The 21,571-nt window shown below is 38.5% G+C and overlaps 1 protein-coding gene across 4 annotated transcripts in view; it reads left to right on the top strand.

The window, feature by feature from the left end:
• The window catches only part of SORBS2 (sorbin and SH3 domain containing 2), a 252,030-nt gene that overhangs the window by 121,523 nt on the left and 108,936 nt on the right, over positions 1 to 21,571 (top strand). For 2 of the 4 annotated variants that reach the window (XM_006882256.1, XM_006882255.1), the window contains exon 1: positions 12,120 to 12,180. In XM_006882256.1, the coding sequence (XP_006882318.1) occupies positions 12,120 to 12,180 (61 nt within the window). Of the gene's footprint in view, positions 1 to 8,198; positions 8,249 to 12,087; positions 12,181 to 21,571 lie in introns of those variants that run through there. The other 2 variants (XM_006882251.1, XM_006882252.1) reach the window with 2 other exon arrangements.

The raw sequence follows: 21,571 nt of genomic DNA, 5'->3' as shown, positions 1-21,571 counted from the left end.
ACCAATTGGCATCAAGTAAACTTCAACATAGATAATCTCACATGTGACACATTAGAACTGTCCTCCACAAATCTTTCAGAAGTACATCACCAGGCCTTTCTTTGAAGGTACCTCTGAATAGACACTACTCTTCAAATTTTTGGTTGGTAACCAAGCACAATAAACATTTGCAATTTCCTCAGGGATTACATTAACCTGTTACTTTTTTTATCATTCCTGAGTCAAACTCACCATCCCTAACATATCTTCCCCCATTGCCACAGTCACTGTGTCAATCCATCTCATCCAGTGTCTTCCTCTCCTGCATTGTCCCTCCAGCCTCTCAGGTATGATGTCCTTTTCCAAGGACTGCTCTCTCCTGGCCACATGCCAAATGTATGTGAAACAGAGCTTCAAAATCCTAGTCTCCAAGGAAAAACTTGGTTTCACCCTCTCCAAAACAGGCCTATTTGTTTTCTTGGCAGTCCATTATACGGTTAATACTCTTCTCCAGCACCATAAGTCAAAGGTATTGATTTTTTTTATCATCCTTTGTCATTGTCCAGCTCTTTGATGCCTAGCAACAAATTGCAAAGACTATGAACTGCATCAGGCACACCTAAATCTGACCTTTTTTGCTCATCATAATTCTGGAGAGATCCCTGACAGCAGATTTTCCTAATGAAATTTGTTGTGTTTTTTTTATTTCCTGACTGCTGGTAACAAGAGTGTTAATTGTGGAGCCGAGCAAGTTGAAATTGTTAACAATCTCAATCTCTTCTCCATCTGTCATGGAGCTGCCAATTGGCCCAGTGGTGAGAATCTTTGTCTTGTGTTAAGCTTCAATCCATATTGCAGACTATCATCTTTGATCTACAGCAAATGCTTTAGATCCTTCTCACTTTTGACAAGCAAGGTTGTGGCATCTGCATAATGAAGGTTGTTGATGAATCTTCCTCCGGTATCAGTTGTTTTGTAATAGAAATTTATTAAAATTTAAAAGCAGCTGGGAAAACTTGTCAAAGCACAAACAGCAAGCTATGGTTCTTTTAAAAGATGAGAGTTGCTTCTCAAATAGGAATTTATAGCCCCTCTGTCCAACAGTGGAATGAAGGAAGACACTGTCACTTGATGAACAAGACAGAAGTGGCTTCCATCAGGATGTTACCACTCTGCAATTTGTCACAGTTTTTTATGTGACACTTTATAGACATCTCTTTTCCTCCAGCCATCACCAGGGTTATAAGCTGTCAAAGGTAATGGGAAGGGCCTTAAAAAAGCTAATCATCACAACTTTAAAATGTCACTTTCTCTTAACTTCTGCAGCACTGACTACAGCTGGGATATAAGACAAATGCTTGATGTAACTATTTGATTAAGTCTCTCTCCTCTTAGAGCAATAGAAAAAGCCCTAAAATGTTCCCTTTGAAAGAAAAATCTGTTAAAGAAAGAAGGAAAAAGCTGGTTTAGAAAGCAGAATTCCTTTTCTTTCCCAATGTGTTGTTAAATTAGGAGTAGGGTACTTGGGAGAATATATCCAAATGAGCCTAAGAACCAGAGTGGCTTGATTCAATCTAAAACAAGGAAATAACATCCTCTGATTTTCAGGAAAGTCTAGATTTTTATCAGGACTCAATCAAAAGGGAAAGGCTGCCTCCAAAGATTTGAAATATTTGTGAGTGGGAAAGGTGCCAGTTTGCAGGTTTGAGATCCTTTGCTGTTGGGGGAGGGGAGTGGGGGGCTCCTTACTGTTGCTAAAGCTAAGATAGAAAAGAGAGATGAAGGAGAAAGGAGGGGGAGGGGGAGGGGAAAGATCATAGTGACATAAATGGTTTAGAAGGTTAGACATTGGCAAAACAGGGATTTAAATTCAGATCTGCCTGATTTTACAACCTATTCATCTTATACTATTCAGTTCACTTGTGACTCATGTTCTTATATTCTAATTAATCCTCATTAATTCTCTTTGATAATGTGCCTGACTCACCAGATCTGGTTTGTTTTCATTAGAGAGCCGTTTGGCTTTTGATTTTCATATAACAGCCAATAGAAATATTTTCTAGTACCTTCAGTTGAGGAAATGACTTTGTCCTGTTAAGATCTGTTTGTAAGTGCTTAAGATATGAGTGCTGTAGGAACCCCTGTGAAGCAGTGGGTCAGTGCCCAGCTGATCACTGATAGGTGGGCAGTACAGACTCCTCCTCTGCTCATCTGGGGACAACGGTGGCCGTCCACCTCTGTAAAGATCACAGCTTGGAAACCCTGCGGGCATGTGTCCTCTGTCCTGTGGGGCCACTTTGCAATGGGATGGAGTCCACAGCATTGGGTTGGCTGATGTGTATACTCTGAGTCATCCTAAGATTTTATACACACAAAATGTCATGAAAGCAGGATACTGAAGCAATATCAAATCAAATGGCTACTTACTGGGAAAAGAAATCAGCATCTCATTATTGCTAACGAAGGAAGTGATTCACTGATTAGGAGACTTCGACTTGCCTAGAGGTTAGCAGGTCTCTGCCAGTCTCTTCTAACCAGCATGGCCATTGGGGGAAATCTATAAGTATTGAACACTGCAAAGTGTCAAAATCAGGAAAACGACTTCATTTCCTCGGAAAAAACTTACATTACTCTTATTTCAAGACATGTTTCTAGTTAGTAGGAAATTTAGAATGATTAGAACAACATTTTTTACGTTGTTCTTTTTTTAAAAAATCATCAATGGACTCATATTCTTACGTTTCTGCATTATTTGCAGTACTTACTTCTCTTTATTGCTAGAGTTCTGAAAATGTAGTCTGTAGGTGAGGTATCCAGCTAATCCTCAAGGTGACGCCTCTGGCCGTTCACATCCACCAGCAGTTCTTGGAAGAGAGAATGGCATCTTCCTCCCGTGCAATTGACAACCTTTGAAATCCAGCTGGAGGGTCAGCTGTAGTCAGATCAGCAGCAGTGAATGCTGAGTAATGAGTGATTCCCAGAAACGATGTTGAACGTGTTCTAACCCAGCACACATGTATGTATGCTTTAATTTATACGGCGCTGAGCATCTATCCTCAGACACTGTTGGCTCAGAAGTGTGGGGAGGGATTTACAGAGTTCTTATGGGGAGGAGGCTCTGCATGGCCACAGCCTCCACTGCTGGTGGTGTCATACAACCCCGCCAAGAAAACCACTGCCATAGAATCAGTTCCAACTCAAAACAACGCGATAGGGCAAAGCGGAACTGTTCCACAGTGTTTCTAAGGCTGTAACTTTTACCAGAAAGGCTACCGCCGAGTATTTAGCCATCATACTCCCAGAGCTTCTTATGTATAAGCTACCAATTCAGAGAAACCATTCAGTAAACAGGCTGAGTTGGAGTTTTAGCATTTGAAAGTCAAAGAAGATAAAGAACTAAATGTTGTGGTGGTGGTGGTGGTAGTGGTGGTGGTGGTGGAGGAGGAGGAAGAGGAGGAGGAGGAGGAAGACGAAGAGGAGGAGGAGGAGGACGAGGAGGAGGAGGACTGTAGAATGGGAACCGACCCATCGCTGACCCTCTGGTGGGTTTGCAGAGGCAGTTAATCACACGGGAGGAGATTGTCCATCCTTCTTCCGCGGAGCACTTAGGGGCCTTGAACCATATGCCTTCAGAATTGCAATGCAGCCACTTGCCACTAGGCTACCCAAGCTCCCTGAAGAACTAAATAAACAATATTATTTACTGTGAGCATTTCAAAGCAAATGTTGTCCTGTTGTTGCTAAATGCTAGAGAGTCAGCGTGCCTGGCTCGTGGCCACACAAATGAATGAAACCTGAAGATAAACGTCAGCAACAGATATGAGGTTAATTAATGATAATTGATAATTTGAGGTTTATGAATACTACTAATCCTGTCACAGTCTGATTAAGGAGACAATGCCCTGGTCCCTGAAAGCCAGTTTGTTTTTTTTTCCTAGCTCTATATTTTTATAGCTGGCTTTAGTACTTTGATTCAAGTCTTAAAAAAATAAATTACTTACACAGAATCCTTTGTCGAAAACTAGACAAAGTATTTTACCTCTGGTCTTTACAACGGGAGTCTTGATCATTGAAAGACATTTGGGCTCAATTACATAGCTAAGAGCACAAACTATGTTGATCTCCATGCCTGAAGAGCCAATACAAGCTGTTATGTTGGAAATGAAGGCAGTTCTGATCCATGAGAAAAGCAAATTCATTGTTACATACAAATTATACTACATATGAAGTTCCCTTTTGTATAAAGTTTTGGCAATAACTAAACTTCAGTAACTATAGCTTCACGTCCCCTACTGCACAGAATTGTTTGCTCTATGGATTGTCTGCTGAGGTTCAAGGTATTTATAATAAGTTTTAATAGTCTTGGCTCTGGTTCAATTCCAATTTAAGAGAATACTTGAAATACTGTCCCCTCTAGGAGCATGAAAAACACTCTAGGAATTTGATGCTTTCCAGAATAATCTGTGCTTGTTATGTAAGCACCATCAAAGACACTTTTTCAGAAAAGGACAAAGGGGATTGGTTTCACTTGAGCTTAAAATGTCGAAAGAGGGTTTTTCAGTCATGGATTTGTTAATGGCTTTAGTAAAATAATGGGAATAGAGTCATGCCTTTTCAATAGTCCCCTAAGAAATCTGCCAGTTTCAGGTTCTTCTCAGAGCTCAGTCACTGCGGCTCCTCTTTTAACAACTTGGAACGTGTCTTGCCTGATGAGGAAGTTCGTCATTTCACATTCTGACATTTAAAACAATGTGAAGTTAGAAGAAGAAGAAGATGGGGCAGGGGGGAACTTCTCACAAATTACATTTCTAGGTAACAGGATGCATCACAAAAAATTCAAGTATTTATGGAGCTTTTGTTTGTTCTTGTTAATATTATTCTACTAGTAATAGGTTGTGTTCAAACAATAAGTTGCTCCCTAACTTAATGTAAAAAACATTTATTCTTTCATATTAGCAACTTTCATATGCTGAGAATTAACCTTCTTTCTATCTTGGATGTTTTCTTGTTCATTTAGCGTTATTTTAATTACTATCTTTGTTGTTCCGTTTTGAAACATAAGTCGTTGTTTGGTGCCATTGAGTCATAATTGCTCATAGCTCACCTTCCAATGGGTTTCCAAAGGCTGTTAATCACACAGATGGCAATTGTCCATCTTTTCCTCAGGGACCAACTGAAGGGTTCAAACCATGTACCTTTAGATTGGCAGCACAGCTCCTTACCCCTAAGCCACCAGAGCTTTTAGACATAAAATGGTGTCTAGTTTTGAAAGAAATACTGAAGGAGAATTTGAGAAATATCCTTACAGTCCTAAATTTCTTTAGATTGTTTATCCCTTCTTGTTTTAGAAGCTGCCTCCTCAGCCATGGTCACACACATCCCCCGAGGGTTTTCTTTTCCATTTATTTTATCCATTTAAGGTTAACATATTAGGGGGTTGGCTACCGAGAGATTAAAATAAATACATTTGAAAGAGCTTTCTCAAGGCTCCTGAGCTGACCACTGCCTTCTTTGACTTCTTTGGCATCCCTTCAGTACAGGCAGTAGTAAGGTTACCAAGGAATGTTTCTTAGAAATGTGTCACATTTTCTCTGTGTGTGTGTGTGTGTGTGTGTGTGTGTGTGTGTGTTGGGGTGGGTGAAGGAGGAGGAAGACAGAAAATATCTCTATTTGATTCCATTGAAAAATAAGAAGTAAAATTAGTCATAACAAAGCTTCCTTCAATTACATTTTTAAAATCAATTGACCTGAGAAATTCTCTTGTAAAGTTCACTGAAACAAAATGAAGTCCTGGCCATGGGGGCTTCTATGCACGATCTGTGCGCCCCTGCTCCTACCTGAAAATACTGTGGCCAGGCAGATGGAGGAGAGGATAGCACAGTCAGGGCTGCAAATTGGACGCCTATGGAAATCATCTGTATTGCTTTCAGTTTATAGCTCTAAAAATTAAATTGGAATGGCAGAAGTTCTATAACTTTATCCATCTATTATATTTATTACTACCTGGTATTTATTATCAAGGAAAGTAATTAAATTTAGGTTAAAACAAAGGAAAAAAGATCCTTATTCACTCTGTTCATAATAATATCCCTTTTAAGTGTGTTTTTTATGCTACTTTATTACAGTACTGTACACACACAGGAGAACAGTCACACTTCAGCAAAGCCTAGAAAGCCTAGAAAGCCAGAAAGCTCCTCTGATATTCTTTGTAGAGCCTTTTTAAATTAAAGCATACTTGTTTGTTATCACAGATTACAACTCTGTGTGCAGAGTATATCTAGTCTACTGGATTATTTTTTCTAGCTATTATCTCTTAGAAGCTTCTCTCCAGCTCTTTCTTCCTAGTTACCTGTAGGTAGGTACCAGTCATCAATCTTTGAACAGTAGTTGAACATTTAACTATTTGCATCACCCAGGGACAGTTGATAATTTCACATCAGCTCTACCCCTGCTCATCCCCTTTATACAAGGGCTAAGTAAATATTGTAAAATAATTAAATGGCAGAGTACTAATGTATCAAATTGTCAATGTGGTGTGTTGAGAAAGTTCTTGTGGAAATCTAATGGGCCCTACTCAGGAGCAGAGGAGAAGTGGCCAAGGTAGACATCCCTTTCAGAAATCTCTTGTTCTTACAAGATTTGTTTCCTCTCTGAGCATGTCATTCCTCTTTGGTCTTAGGATATTTATAAATAAGAAACTAAAAAAACTAGGCTATGACATGTGCCAGGGAAAGAGTAAAATTCTCTCACATATAAATAATAAAGAAATGGGAAAATGTTTTTCCTAGGACAGGCACCATTCTGCTAATCATTTATGATAAATTAGTCCTAGTTGCCATGGATCAAACTAAAATGCTTTATTGGGAAAAAACACAATATTTGATAATAAAGCAGAAGTGGTTTTCTTCTATTGTTGGGTTTGTTGTGTATCATCCAGTCAACTCTAAGGGACCCTGTGTACGAAGGAATGAAACATTGTCCAATCCTGCCACATCATACAATCTCCCTTGTGTTCAAGGTCATTGTTTCAGCCATGACCACCCATCTCTTTCTGGATCTTCTTCTTCTTCATTGACTCTCTGCCTTTCTAAACATAATTTCCTGCTTCTGGGACAGACCCCTGTTGCTAGCACATCCAAAGAAATCATTAAAATTCTCTAAAAAAATAGCAATTAATATCATTTGTCTTTACTGTGTCCTCAAAATGTGCCTTAAATGCATCAACTATTCCCTCAAAATAAATTGATCCATACATACAAAGTAAAGGTCTAAAGTACCAGTTGTTGTTGTTGTTGTTATGTGCCGTCGAGTCGTTTCCGACTCATAGAGACCCTATGCACAACAGCTCTAAACCCTGCTCTATCCTGCGCCAACCGCACCGCCTCTGACACACCCATCCCGATTGCCCCAGTCACCGAATCCATCCATCTCATAGAGGGTCTTCCCCTCCTGCGCTGTCCCTCAACCCTCCCAAGCATGATGTCCCTCTCCAAGGACCCGTCCCTCCTGGCAACATGTCCAAAGTATGTCAGATGAAGCCCCAGAATCCTTGCCTCCAAGGAACAGCTTGGTTTAATCCTCTCCAAGATGAATCTGTTTGTTTTCCTGGCAGTCCATGGTACATTCAAAAGTACCAGTATATCTTTTAAAATTTTGCATGAAGACACAAACAATTAGTGAACAAAAACAATTAGTATAAATGTTTGTGAAAGAAAATTTTAGTATTTTAAATTAAGTTTCCTCAACATTTGTTTCTTTACCATCTCCATCTGTATTGGTTAACATTAAACAAAATCACAGGTCTATGATAATAGGAAAGGGTCCTAGTGGTACAGATGGTTAAGCATTCAGCTTATAACTGGAAATGTTGGTGGTTCAAATTCACCCACTGGTGCAAGACTTAGCAATCTCCATAAATTTATAGTCAAGAAAACCTTGTGGGATAGTTGTACCCCGTGACATAGCATCAATATGAGTCAAATCAGCTGGACCATACCCTAACAGTGATATGATGATTAAATCTTAATTTGAATATAATTATAAATTCTGCCTACCATATTAAGCCAAGATTACAATGAAACTAATGCTAATGCAATATTAATTCACAGATACACACACACACACACACACACACACACACACACTGTAAAAACCATGCTTTGATGATGTTTTGTGCCACATACTAGTGAACAAATTAATGCATCATTTTTTTTCCACAGGAAAACTGAAGATTTTAATAACAACCCCTCCAAGGTCAAAATGAATACAGGTATGATGTCTCTGTTAGTTATAAACTCTTCAAACTTGCTCTCTAAAAATCATCTTGGCCCCAAATCATTAGAATAACACTCTGCTGATTTTAAAGGTGGTAGTTCTGATTAGAGTCTCTGATTAGACATGTACCCTAGATTTACAGTCTTATTTCCTGTCTTTGTATTCTAACCTGAGAGTCATCAAAAGCAGATTCTTCTGTTTGGTTATCTAATCTTAACTCCCTTTATGTCTAATCATATTGCAAAATTCATTCTTATAAATCCTAAGAAGTGATATGTCATTTGTGTGCACACATAAGAAAATCCCCTGCAGAAAATGGACTAAATTCTAAGACAAGTTGTTCTAAGGGGCAAGTATTTAATGTTTATCATTCTATAAAACATTTCCACCAGGGAAATAAAGTATGAGGATTTTTTTATGTTATCAAATGTTGTGCTAATGAACATGGAAACTTTATGTTTAACAAGGAGTCAGATGGAGACCAACCTTATTATTATGCAGCGAGCATATACATAAATTCACAAGCATTATATTTTCAGATGTGAAAAGAATCCCAAGTAGCAAAACAATACGAACTCTGCAATGTACATAGATACAAAATTTCTGTTGTGGAAGCAGGAGCAGCATCCACTTCCTAAACAACATGCCTCTGGAAACTCTATGAACTTTGAGAAATGAGATAGTTACAGGAAGGCTTCAGGCCTTTTGTTCATAGGGTCGCCATGAGTCATTCTCTACTCAATGGCAATCAACAACAACAACATGCTAAATACACAATTTTGCCCCAGGAGAAATAGTTTGCTTTGTAGTTTTACTTCTGTTCCCACCTCTGTAATGTTTATGTTTATTATTAAGTAGATATGTAAAACTACTTTCTCATTGACTGCTTCATTTATTTGGAAATACTATCTTATATGTAAAGATCAGCGGAAAGTTCTTTTAGCAAGCCTTACTGTGGCAAAGAAAGAAGGATGGTTCAAGGTATTTTCTCACATGGAGTTGGAAAGCTTTCTGCTGACTCTTGTTGAAAAACCTAGAGGAAGATTAACTAGTGATGAAAAACAATGTCTAACCCTTTTGAGTTGGGGTATTGGAGAAGAGCTCTGAACATCCTGTGGGCAGCCAAGAGAACTAACAGATATGTCTTGGAGAGGGTGCAGCAGCCAGAGTGCTCTTTGGAGGCAAGCATGGTGAAGCTTCACCTCACATACTTTAGGCATGTTGCTAAGAGGTACTATTTCAAGTACATGATGCCTGGAAGGGTAGAAGGTCAGCAAAGGAGAGGAAGACCCTCATTCAGGTGGATTGACACAGTCAGTGACTGCTTCAGTGGGCTCTTGTGTGTCAGAAAGTGTGAGGATGGCGCAGGATAGAACAGGGTTCAGATCCTTTGTTCATAGGGTTGCTGCGAGTCATACTCAACTTGATGACACCTAAAAAAAGCAACAATCCTTTGATCTTATATAGAAACAGAAGCAACCTACTGCCCATCTTTCTGTGCCTGCCATTTGCAGAAACCCTGATCCTTTGGGCTTGGACCTGAACTCAACTCTTTGATACAAATTTTGTCCCAACCACAGACAGATCCATCAGGTGAACAGTAACACCAGGGAGGTCCTTGGTGCTTAGAACCAGCAACCACACATGATCACAAGGGCAGCACTAGACCAGGAATGAACTCAGAAGACAGGAAGGGAAAGGATGGATGGATGAATAGACACAACCACAGAGAGCTCTTGGCAAGAGTGCAGATGCCATGTCGAAATTGTAATCAGTATAATAAAAAAAGAGTGCGAGTTGTTGTTGTATGGAACACAACAGTCTGTTCTATAGACTTTCACTCAAATCATGATACAAGCTAAAAAAAATAAAAAAGGATAAGAGAGAAATTAAAGTGGAGTATCTTTTAAGTGAGATATCTTTAGTGACTTTATGAGAGAAAAAACAAAATCAACGTCAAAGGTATTATTATTATTATAAAAATTAATTTAAAAATGAGGGAGTGTTCCATAGTCTATTAGGTTAAAATTGGAAACTGCCTGGACCTAGTAACCAATGCAACCTTAGACAGATAGCGACGTTTTCTTCAAAAATGTAAAATACCACCTGAGACCCCTGTGAATTCATGGAGGTGGTTAGGGGCACCTCAGCCCAAACAACAGGGACTTTGGTTTTAACTAGCGATCTCTCCTCCTGGAATTTTCTCTTTTCATCCCATTGCTTGTTTTCAGATGTTCAGAATGAAAAGAGCTAGAAAATAGGATCTCTCTTAAAGGAGTGTCAGTTTTCACTTCCCACAGCCCTGACTACACAGCCCTTTTAGACCATCAGTAGCTGCCATTTTCAATGACATACTCAATAGCTTTACCCCCGTCTTCTCAGATGCACTTGTCGCTCTTAGCTATTTTCAGTTTATAGAGTTTATAAAAATGCTATCAATATCTCTCATCAGTCCGGTTTATGTTCTAAGTTTCCACCATTTATGTCTTTATCTTTTGGTTCTTAAATTATATAGCCTTTGATTCATTTGACTTATTCCCATTTAATATTGATTCAACTTATTTTCCTGTGCTAATTATTACCCACATTATATGTACTTAATGTTTTGTGGAAATTATTACCTTGGACTGAAAATGTACTTTGATAAACAAACCATTATGTCATTTTTCAAGACTTCTTGTGATTTTTTTTTTCTTTACCAACAAATTATTTAAATCATCCTAGGAGACATCTGTACTAAATTTACTCTTGTTCAAGAAACAAAATGGATACTTCTCCCTAAGAAGTAGGGGGGAAATGGGAATAATTTATAACAATATGTAATGGCTATGTTACGATATTAGTGGTTATACTTTTGGGTTTTGGTGGGTTTTTTTGGTGGTGTTTTTTTTCCTTTTTTTTTTTGTCATGACTTTTAAGAAGGATTAAATTTTAGTTGCTTTGACTCCAGGGGAATAAGCAAAACTATTTCTTGCACATGCCATATGACAAAGGAATGTGGGAATGGAATAGGAATTTATTCATAAATAGAACACTAACTTTCCAATTTTAGAAGTCTTCCTACTCAAACTTCTCATAGGACATTAAATGGCTTATGCATTTTCATTTCTTTTACTTCATTTATGACTGTATTACATAAGTATAATTGTATAGAACATAATGTACTTATTGTCCAAATGCATAAAAACAAATTATTTCCATTAAATGGTCATTGCAATATTATATTTATCAGCCTGCTTTTGATATAAATTGAGCTGACCATTTCTATAATTATACTATGGGAAGATATGAAAATCTACAAAGATGTGTTTTCTTATGAGTTCTGTGTGCTGAAAGCACTGTGTCTCCACCAGTTAGTAACCAACTTCAGGAGTTATTTCAAGAACCATAATATCTAGAATATAGTAAAACCTACAACAAAGTATATCATACCATAGCTTTTAATCCTAAAAAGTGCATAACTCCCCAGTATCCACTAACTGTAGAAACTAGGCACGGTTTATAGGTGTATACTGTGAATTAAGTCAATCATAGTATATACAAAGATAGCCGTGTGCTTCTGTCATTAAAGTTGATTCATAAATGTCAATTTAAAAACTCTTTTACTAAAGCTTTTTAATCTATTCCTAGGGCAGGCCCCTGGGCATTTTTTTTAATTTAGTTTGATTTCTTTTAGCTTGGGGGGTGGAGTGAAATTTGCATAAGTCTCCAGGGTTACTAATTTTTCTGCTCATGTTTGTCATGAATGTCGGGCACGTTCCGCTTGAATTGCATGATGTTGCATGTGCTTTTTTCTTTGCCTTGGCCTCTGCTATATCATGTTTTTGCTTCCAGATAGCGGTGGGTGTGCTCGCAAACGCGCTGCCATGTCTGTCACGTTAACATCTGTGAAGAGAGTTCAGAGTTCTCCAAACCTATTGGCTGCAGGTATAATATCACCAACTAATGGAATGTCACACTTGAATGGCTTTATCTGGCCTTTCTCTCTTTCTAGAATTATCTTGTTTGAATGACTAAAGTAGTTGTAAATACCTTCCTAATGCCCTACAAGTTCTTATTTTCCCATCCAGTAATAGCTCCTATCCCCTTTGACGACTTTTGTTCTAAAAATAAAAGGCCAAAGGAAACTGATATCTTGTAGAAAGCATTTAAAAAATCTAATTAAAAACAACAGCCACCTGCCAAAAATGTGTTGGTTTTAAACAAGTGTTAAAAACTGTCCAATGTTTCATTATCTCATGAACTGAAAAGTAACATGCTGTTTAGTTAAGAGACCCTCACAGGTCCTTTTGTTGCTTTTTCCCCCCAAAACCTAAAAACTGTAGTGGGAATAGGAGACTAGGTGGTTAGGAAGAGAGATTTTTCAGGAAATCTAATATTCTTTAATTTACTTCTGCCCTAAAGTCTGTAAGCAGAATGATAGAGTAGCAGCTTTGAATGAGACCTTAAGGTTCCTTTAGCCACTTAGCAAAGAGACACGTGATATATAGAAGATGATAGATAGATAGATAGATAGATAGATAGATAGATAGATAGATAGATAGATATCTAAGAATATCAAAGTCCTGACCAATAAAGATTAATCCACGAGCACAATTACACCATATAAAAGAATTTCAGCATCCAACTTGAGTGACCTTCTCTATGGTGAATGTTGTGACCGTCAGCTCAGGCAGCCTGCAGGCAGAGCCAGTGCTCCCAGAAATGCCTCATTGTGAGCCCATTGGTTCCAGAGTCTGAAGACCATGAAATACATTAACATCATTTGGTTGACTGATTGGTTGGTGGTTGGTTGGATTGAAGATTCTTTTCCTCTATGAGTTAGTGGGATTTGGAGCAGAAGTGGGATTACTGTTATTGTTGTGTGCCATCGAGTAGAATGTGACTCATAGTAATTGTGTGAACAACAGATCTGAACCCTGCCCTATCCTGTGCCATCCTCATTATTTCTGATACATTTGAGCCCATCGCTGCAGTCACTGTGTCAATTCACCTCATTGAGGATCTTCCTCTCTCTCTTTCACTAGTGGTCCATCTTTTCAAACATGTCACTTTCCAAGAAGGGAAAAGAAATGAAGAGTATTGAAAAAAATTTTTTTTCATTTTCACCGTGTTCATCATAGGGCCCTTTGCACATGTAGGTCAGTAGTTGATGAGATCCCTGGGGTGTTCTTGGCTTTAAAGCTACTTTATCCTACACTTATCCATCCTTGATGGGGAACCAGTAAGCTTCCATGTCGAGAATGCCACTCTTCCTCCCTTCTCCAGCTTATAAATGATTTCCCTTTCCAAATGTAACCATCGGTCTGGGAAATACAAAATGGTAAGTAAAACAAAGAGACCTCTGCTTGCCTAATGAGTTTAGGAGTTGTGTTACCAAACCAAAGGCGAGCAGTTTGGATCCACAAGCTGTTCCTTGGGAGAAAAATGGGCGGTAGCCTCCTTTGTGACTTACAGCCTCTGAATGCCCAATGGAGGGTCAGCTATAAGTTGGTTCTGGACAGCAATGAACTGTTGAGTTGAAGTCACTCAAGCTAGTCATATTGTAATATTTTACTGATCTTAATTTGCTTAAAAACAAGGGGAGGGAGGAGGAACTCTGTATTCTTTGATCTTCTGCAGTAAGCGTGTCAAGTCTCCCTCACTTTCAACAAGCAAGGTTGTGACATCTGCGTAACATAAGTCATTGATGAGTCTTCTTCCGATCCTGATGCCACATACTTCTTCATAGAGTACAGCCTCTCAAATAATTTGCTCAGCATACAGATTGAATCGGTATGGAGAAAGGATACATTCCTGATGCACACTTTTCTTAATAAAACAAAGATTTTCGGCATTGGGGCATTATGTAACAGCATGATAGATGGAGAAAAGATCAAAACTATCAATGAGTTCATCTTACTTGGACCCACAGTCAACATACTTGGTTCCAGCAGTGAGGAGACAAGGAGACGTATTGTACTGGGGAAGTGTGCAGTCAAGAACCTCTGCAAATTACGTGTCAGTTTGATATCAGTTTGAAAACTAAGGTGTGTCTGCTTCAGGCAATGGCCTTTTCAGTCACTTACTATGCATCTGAAAGCTGGGCAATGAATAAGGATGACAGAAGAGTTATTGATGCCTTTTAGTTGTGATGCTGGAAGAGCTCTGACTATTCTATGGACATCCAAAAGAACAAGCATATATGTCTTGGGAAAAGCACAGCCACAGTGTTTCTTGGAGACCAAGATGCCAAAGCTTCATCTCTCATACTTTGAACATGTTGCTAGTAAAGGCTATTCCTTGGAAAGGTGGAGGGTTAGCAAAAGAGAGGAAGATCCCCCCAGTGAGATAGAGTGCCAGTGTCTACAGCAGTGGGATCAAGTTTGTCAGGGATAATAAGGATAGCACAAGAAAGGACAGGGATCAGGTCTATTATAGAGTCTCTATGAGTTGTACTCAACTCAGTAGCATCTAGCAACAACAACGTGTGTGTGTGTGTGTGTGTGTGTGTGTGTGTGTGTGTGTGTGTAAGGGGAAAGCCTTCAACAAGATAGATCAACATAGTAACTGTAACAGTGGGCTCGAGTGTGTCAGGGATGATAAACATGGCGGGCAGGGCAGGGTTCAGATCCATTATTCGTAGGATCACTATGAGTGGTGGTTAGCACTTAGCAACAACAACTATATCTATGTAGATTTGTAAATGTATATGTATTGTTGTTGTTGTTGTTGTTGTTAGGTGCTATTGAGGATGACTCACAGCAACCCTTTGAACAGCCAATCTGAACATTTTCCTATTCCATGTCATCTTGCATATATACACAACAAGTAATTGTATGTGTTTGGTAGTGAAAACAGTGTTAGAAGAACTATCAATTGTTCTTAGCATTGAAGACCACGAAAAATACAAATGAAGGAAAATAAGAAAATAAATAAATACAATCCAGGCAGTTATGTAATTGAATTGACACTCCTGACATTGAACAAGTACAGGCATATGACAAATTACTGGGATGGAGAACCATGATTGCACATGCCAGGGAATGTGGCATTGCTTCAACAAGACCACATGGTTACTATTTATAAAGTAGGCACAGAAGGGGTACTATTAGATGGAGCCATAAGAGATTGCCATTTGGAAGGTCCTAACTGGCTGAGTGTCAGCAATTTCATATCATTCAGCTTAACAGAAAAGATGTAATGCTTTGGAATTAAAATAGTAGAAAAGATTTACTGCTTCAGGAATATAAAATTATCCATAGTAACAAGGGTATTTAGTGGCTCTGGACTATTTCAAATCTTTGATCATAAGAATAGTAATATTTCTGAGGTAGGAAATTAAATTCTCTTTAATTTTTAGTTCAATAGTTATTTTAAAAATAGAACTTTTTTTGTATCAATTAGACATGTGAAGTGTGATCTGTTTTTCAAAGAAATTGAACTGTGTTTTGAAGAAAGAAATTAGCCTCTTTTGTATCTAATGGTAGCTTTCATAAGAATGTATTTGACATGATGGCTTTATGTGAACCAAAACAGAATTAATAACTATTTACTGCAGTAGATGTCATTAGACTAGACAGCTTTCACAGAAGAATTAAACTACCTCCACCTCCAAAGAAGTTTCTAAACCAGCGACTAAATTCACCTGTGACCGTCAGGCCCTCCCTCACACCCTCATCAAGTCAGAAAGTCATTACAAGGGCCTGTAACCAACCTTTTCATTTTTCCTCATAAATCCACTTTTTTCTTTTCCTTTTTACCGGAAGCGGACAACTCATTTTAAAACCACTAAGAATTTTTTCCTTTAATTTTTTTATTATTATCATTATTAATTTTAATAGACATTTACAGAGGTTTTGGATTTCCATTCATTCATTGCCGAACTTTTCTCCCTGCCCACCCCTCCCCACCAGCTTGCTTCCCCCTCCGAAGAGAAAAAAAATTTCTTCGTTAGTATACAATTCCCACGTCCCCTCGCCCCCAACCCCCACCCGGAGTACACTTCTCTATGCAACCTTAATTCTGGATGCCTGTGCTAACCATAATACTCAATCATATATCAACTCTAATCTGTTCTTTCCGTCATCTGTTTCAATACAATATACATAATTTATCCAGTTTTTTTCTGTCATACCCCCACCCTAATGTCAGACCCATTCTACAACAGTGGCACCATGCAGTATTTGTCCCTTTGTGACTGAGATATTGGGTGGCCCTGGAGAACCACTAAGAATTTTTAAACCTAAACAAGAATCTAAAAAATAACTAAGGGAAGCAATAAACCTTTTCAAAGCACATTTTATCTCACCGAAAACATTTGCCTTTCTAAGATAACATTGATAAGGGTTGTATCAATGCTAAGGGTCAGGGTCCTGTGACACCTGTGTACTATAAGGACATTAGTATGGCTCCTTGAACATCAAATTGCATTAAAAATAAAAGCAAAAACTAGGAGTTGTCACTTTCTAACCTCTCTGGACATTAAATAATTTCCCAGACTCATAGACATGTGTCAGTTAAATGAGCATAAATGAAAAAAATCTATAAAGGCTTATGACAGTGCTTAGAAACACATATACTCAACCAGTTAATTTGAAGTTAATAAAGCACTTGGATCAATGTTTACAAGCTCTTAATCCTTGTAAAGTAAGGAGCTGTGAGAATGAATTAAAATCATCATAATAATCAAGGCTCAATAGAGTTTATAGGGTCAATATAGCACATCAGGTAAATGGAATGTAAATAATGCCAGGAAGTGGCTGTGACAATTAGCTATCACAAGCACAGCTACATAAAAGGCGTCGTGCTGAGGTTCTACAGCTGGAAAGGACATTTAGGGGCATTTAATCCAACCCCAGGCCCTAACCTGGAATGTCTTGACCAGTTCTTCTGATCACCACCAGCCTGCGGCCTGGACACAATGACTGCCCATTGCATTAGTGAAGAGATTTTATGGTTAATTTGTCTTCATTCTCAAAAACCTTATTTAGGTTCACATGCCAAACAATCAAAGAAAGAATAAGTACAATTTATTTAAGCATTTTAAGTTTCCAAACAAACCATGATTATTTACTATAGAATAGTGGGAAGGTCAGTACACTCCTAGGTTTATTGTTTTATTTTTCACAAAGGAATGATCCCAAATAATGTTCAAAAGATTGGGCAAAAACCATTGACTCCATGTTTCTGCCAAATCACCTACCTGTTCAACTTTTTTTAAAAACTGTCCTCTTTTTAGTCTGTTAATCTGTTGTGCTGTTGTGACTTGTTTGTTGCTATGGTGCAGGAAACCAGATGCCATGACAAGGGTCCACCTGGTGAATAGATTCCATCAGAATTTGGAGATTAAGACACACTCAGAAGAAGGATCTAGCAGTATATGTTTTTTAAAAAAGCATTAGTCAATAAAAGCAATATAGAATTATGGATAGCAGCAAAGTATGATATGCTGCTTGAAGATAAACCCCTCATGTTGGAAGACATTGAAAATACAAAAGGAAAAGCGGCTTCCTCAAAGTAAAACCAACCTAAATCAAACCCACTTCTACTAAGTCAATTTTTAACTCATGACAAGGTTTCTGAGGTCGTAAATCTTCAAGGAAGGAGCCTGCCTATCTTTTTTTTTAATGTCCATTCATTCATTGAGGCTGCCCATCTTTATCCCAAGGAGCTACTAGTAGATTCAAACAACTAACTAAGGAGGACCAGAAGCTTGCTATGGAAGGTCAAGGACTGCAGCCTTCAGTGTGAATTGAGGCTCAACATCAAGAAAACAAAGATTCTCATGTCTGGGCTGACTGGCAGCATCATGATAGATGGTGAAAAGATTGAGATTGTTCACAGCTTTAGTTCCCTTGGCTCCATAATCAACACTCTTGGCACCAGCAGCCAGAAAATTAAAAGATGTATTGCAATGAGAAAGTCTGTGGTTAGAGACCTCTCTAAAGTACTGAAGAGCAATGATGTCAGTCTGGAGACTAAGGTGCACCTGATACAGGCCATGGTCTTTCCAATCACTTGTCTATCAGAGAGCTGGACAATGACTAGGGATGATAAAAGGAGAATTGATGCCTTTGAGCTGTGGTGCTGGAGAAGAATATTGAATATACCATGAACTGCTAAGAAAACGAACAGGTTTGTCCTGGAGAGGGTGAAGCCAGGCTGCTCCTTGGAGACAAGGATTGAAACTTCATCTGACATACTTTGGACATGTTGCAAGGAGGGGCCAGTCCTTGGAGAGGGACGTCATGCTTGGAAGGGTGGAGGAAGGGTGGAGGGACAGCGCAAGTGAGGAAGACCCTCGATGAGATGGATTGATTCAGTGACTGGGATAATGGAGGTAGGTGTGTCAGAGACAATAAGATTGGCAAGGGATAGAGCAGGGTTTAGGGCTGTTGTACATAGGGTCGCTATAACAACAACAACTACCCTTTCAGTTAGTAGCCAACTTGAAGCACACTACGCAATTGGAGCCTCAAATAAAGTCTCCTCTGAGGATGTAAATGGAATAAAGGTTTCAGGATTTTCATTTACTAATGAAACACAGTCAACAGTCTTGGCACCAGCAGCCAGGAAATTAAAAGGCGCATTGCCATGGGAAAGTCTGCTGTTAGGGACCTCTCCAGAGTACTGAAGAGCAATGGTGTCTGTCTGGAGACTAAGGTGCGTCTGATACAGGCCATGGTCTTCACAATCACCTGTTATGCATTAGAGAGTTGGACAATGACCAAGGAGGATAGAAGGAGAATTGATGCCTTGGAGCTATGGTGCTGGAGAAGAGTATTGAGAATACCATGGACTGCTAGGAAAACAAACAGATTCATCCTGGAAAGGGTTAAACCGGGTGGCTCCTTGGAGGCAAGGATTCTGAGACTCCATCTAACATACTTTAGACATGTTGTGAGGAGAGACCGGTCATTGGAGAAGGACATCATGCTTGGGAGGGTGGAGGGACGGCGCAGGTGGGGAAGGCCCTCTGTAAGGTGATTGAGTGACTGGGATAATCGGGATGGGAGTGTCAGAGACAGTGCGATTGGCACAGGACAGAGCAGAGTTTAGGGCTGTTGTACATAGGGTCACTATGAGTCACAAGCGACTCGACAGCACATAACAACAAAACACAACTTAAATATTGGGTTTTTTGGGGGAAAAAATAGCTATACACATCTATTAGTGATCAGAATGCAAAATGTCTGAACCAAAGAAAATTGGGAGCTGCCAAAATTAAATGCAGCATTTGAAGATTGAGATCCTAAGTGTTAGTGAAATGAAATGGACTAAAATTGCCTGTTTTGAGTATGGTTGTCTATGGTGAGAATAGCAAATTTATAGTCATTGTCAAAAAGACTGTTTCAAGATCTACCCTGAAGTATGAAGCTGTCAGTGAAAGAATAACATTTATGCACCTTCAGGAAAGATCAGTTAATACCATTGTCACTCACCTTTACGTACCAACTGCAAAGGTCAAATATGGAAAACCTTTTTACCAAGACGGAATATTTTTTTTCCAAGTACTATAGTCTGAAACGGATGAAATATAGAGTTAAGATACATTGATAATTATTGATGATTGAAATGTGAATGTTGGAAAAGAAGAATGATGTCACATATCACATAATAGAATTTTCCAAGAATAAAGATTTACTCATTGCAAATACCTTTTTTCAACAACATAAATGAGGACATCATTTGATAGATAGATAAATACTAGATAAAATAATAAAATCAACATTTACTTTCCATAATTCATTATTTCAATCATTTCCCTACTCATTTCCATAAATGAGATAATTAATATGCTCAATATCATTGGTCAGAATAAGGCCAGGGGACAACTGAATAGATCATCAATAATTCATATGCAAATTCAAACCATAGCTGAAGAAAGTGGATTGAAAAGAGAAAAGTCCATGAGTTCCAGAGGATAACGTTGAATGTGAATATCCTATCAGAAATTAGAAGCCAACTTTAGGATATATTTGACACAGTGAATACTGATGAGTGAAAACATTAAGACGTCATTCTGTAAGAAAACAAAAGCTCATTAATAAGTCAGATAAAAAAGGCTAAAATGAATATCAAAAGAAATTCTGAAATTTGCAAAAGCAAGTGGAGGAAATGATGGAGTAAAATATCTAAACAGAAGCTTTAAAAGGACAGCTTAAGAGCACCAAGTAAAGTATTGTAATGAAATGTGCAAAGATCTGGAGTTAGAAAACCCAAAGGAAAGCTCATGCTCAACGCTTCTCAAGCTGAAAGAACTGAAATAAAAATTCAAGCCTCAAGTTGCAATACTGGCACGCACTCACTCACTCATTCACTCACTCACTCATTGTCAACTTGGAACCTACTTGATAGCTCACCCTCCAGTGTGCTTTCAGAGACTATAAATCTCACAGGAGAAGATTGCCCACATTGAGATGTTGTTTGCAATATTTAAGGAGTCTATAAAAAATTGAATGCTATGGAAAACATCAAAAGTAGATAAAAGAATGCATGTAGCCACTGTACCAAAAAAGAATTGGTGGCTATTAAACCATTTGAGTCTCAACTCTCTCTCATTGCTGTAGAGTCAAAACCAATGCATAGATGTCTGTCCAGTGAGTTTTCTGAGGCTTTGAATTGCACGGGAGAAGTCATTTATCGACTCGAACTGCCAGGGAAGCTCCACTTTTGGGTTAGCAGCCCACCTTCTTAGAGACTATGTCACTAGTGCTCCCTAAACTATTTTAGGAAATCATATATCATCCAGAACAAGTGGTACTGAAGGAAGAATTAGCTGAGTTGAATGAATTGATGGAATACCAATTGTGATGCTTCAACAAACCCACGCAATGCTGAAGAGTATTTAGCTGTTGATGACTCAAAATTTGGACAACGTAGTGAAAAGATACATGTTTGTGCCAAAGAAAGGTAATTCAGTAGAATGTAGAAAATATAGGGCAGTATCATTAAATGTCACATTTACCAAAATTGTCCTGATGCTAATCCAAAAATAACTACAACCTTACTTCAACAGAAAGTCAAACTGCATTGCAAAGAGGATGTTGAACGGAATGTATCAATCCTGGTGTCAAATGGATCTTGTTTACAAGCAAAGAAATAGAGATATTTACTTGTGTTTCTTTGGCTATACAAAGGTATTCAACTGTGTACTCATAACAAATGATGAATAACATTTGTGATGAAGAAAAAGAATTCTAGAACATTTAATTACATTCATAAGGAACCTGCACATAAATTGAGATGCAGTCATTCAAACAGAACCAGGGGATAGATACTGTGTGGTGTAAAATCGGGAAGAATGCGTATCACAGTTATATCTGTTAAACACGAA

Source organism: Elephantulus edwardii, unplaced genomic scaffold, assembly GCF_000299155.1.
Source record: "Elephantulus edwardii isolate Elephantulus edwardi_28Jun2011 unplaced genomic scaffold, EleEdw1.0 scaffold00018, whole genome shotgun sequence".
NCBI lineage: Eukaryota > Metazoa > Chordata > Mammalia > Macroscelidea > Macroscelididae > Elephantulus > Elephantulus edwardii.
This window is presented reverse-complemented; position numbering and strand designations above follow the sequence as displayed.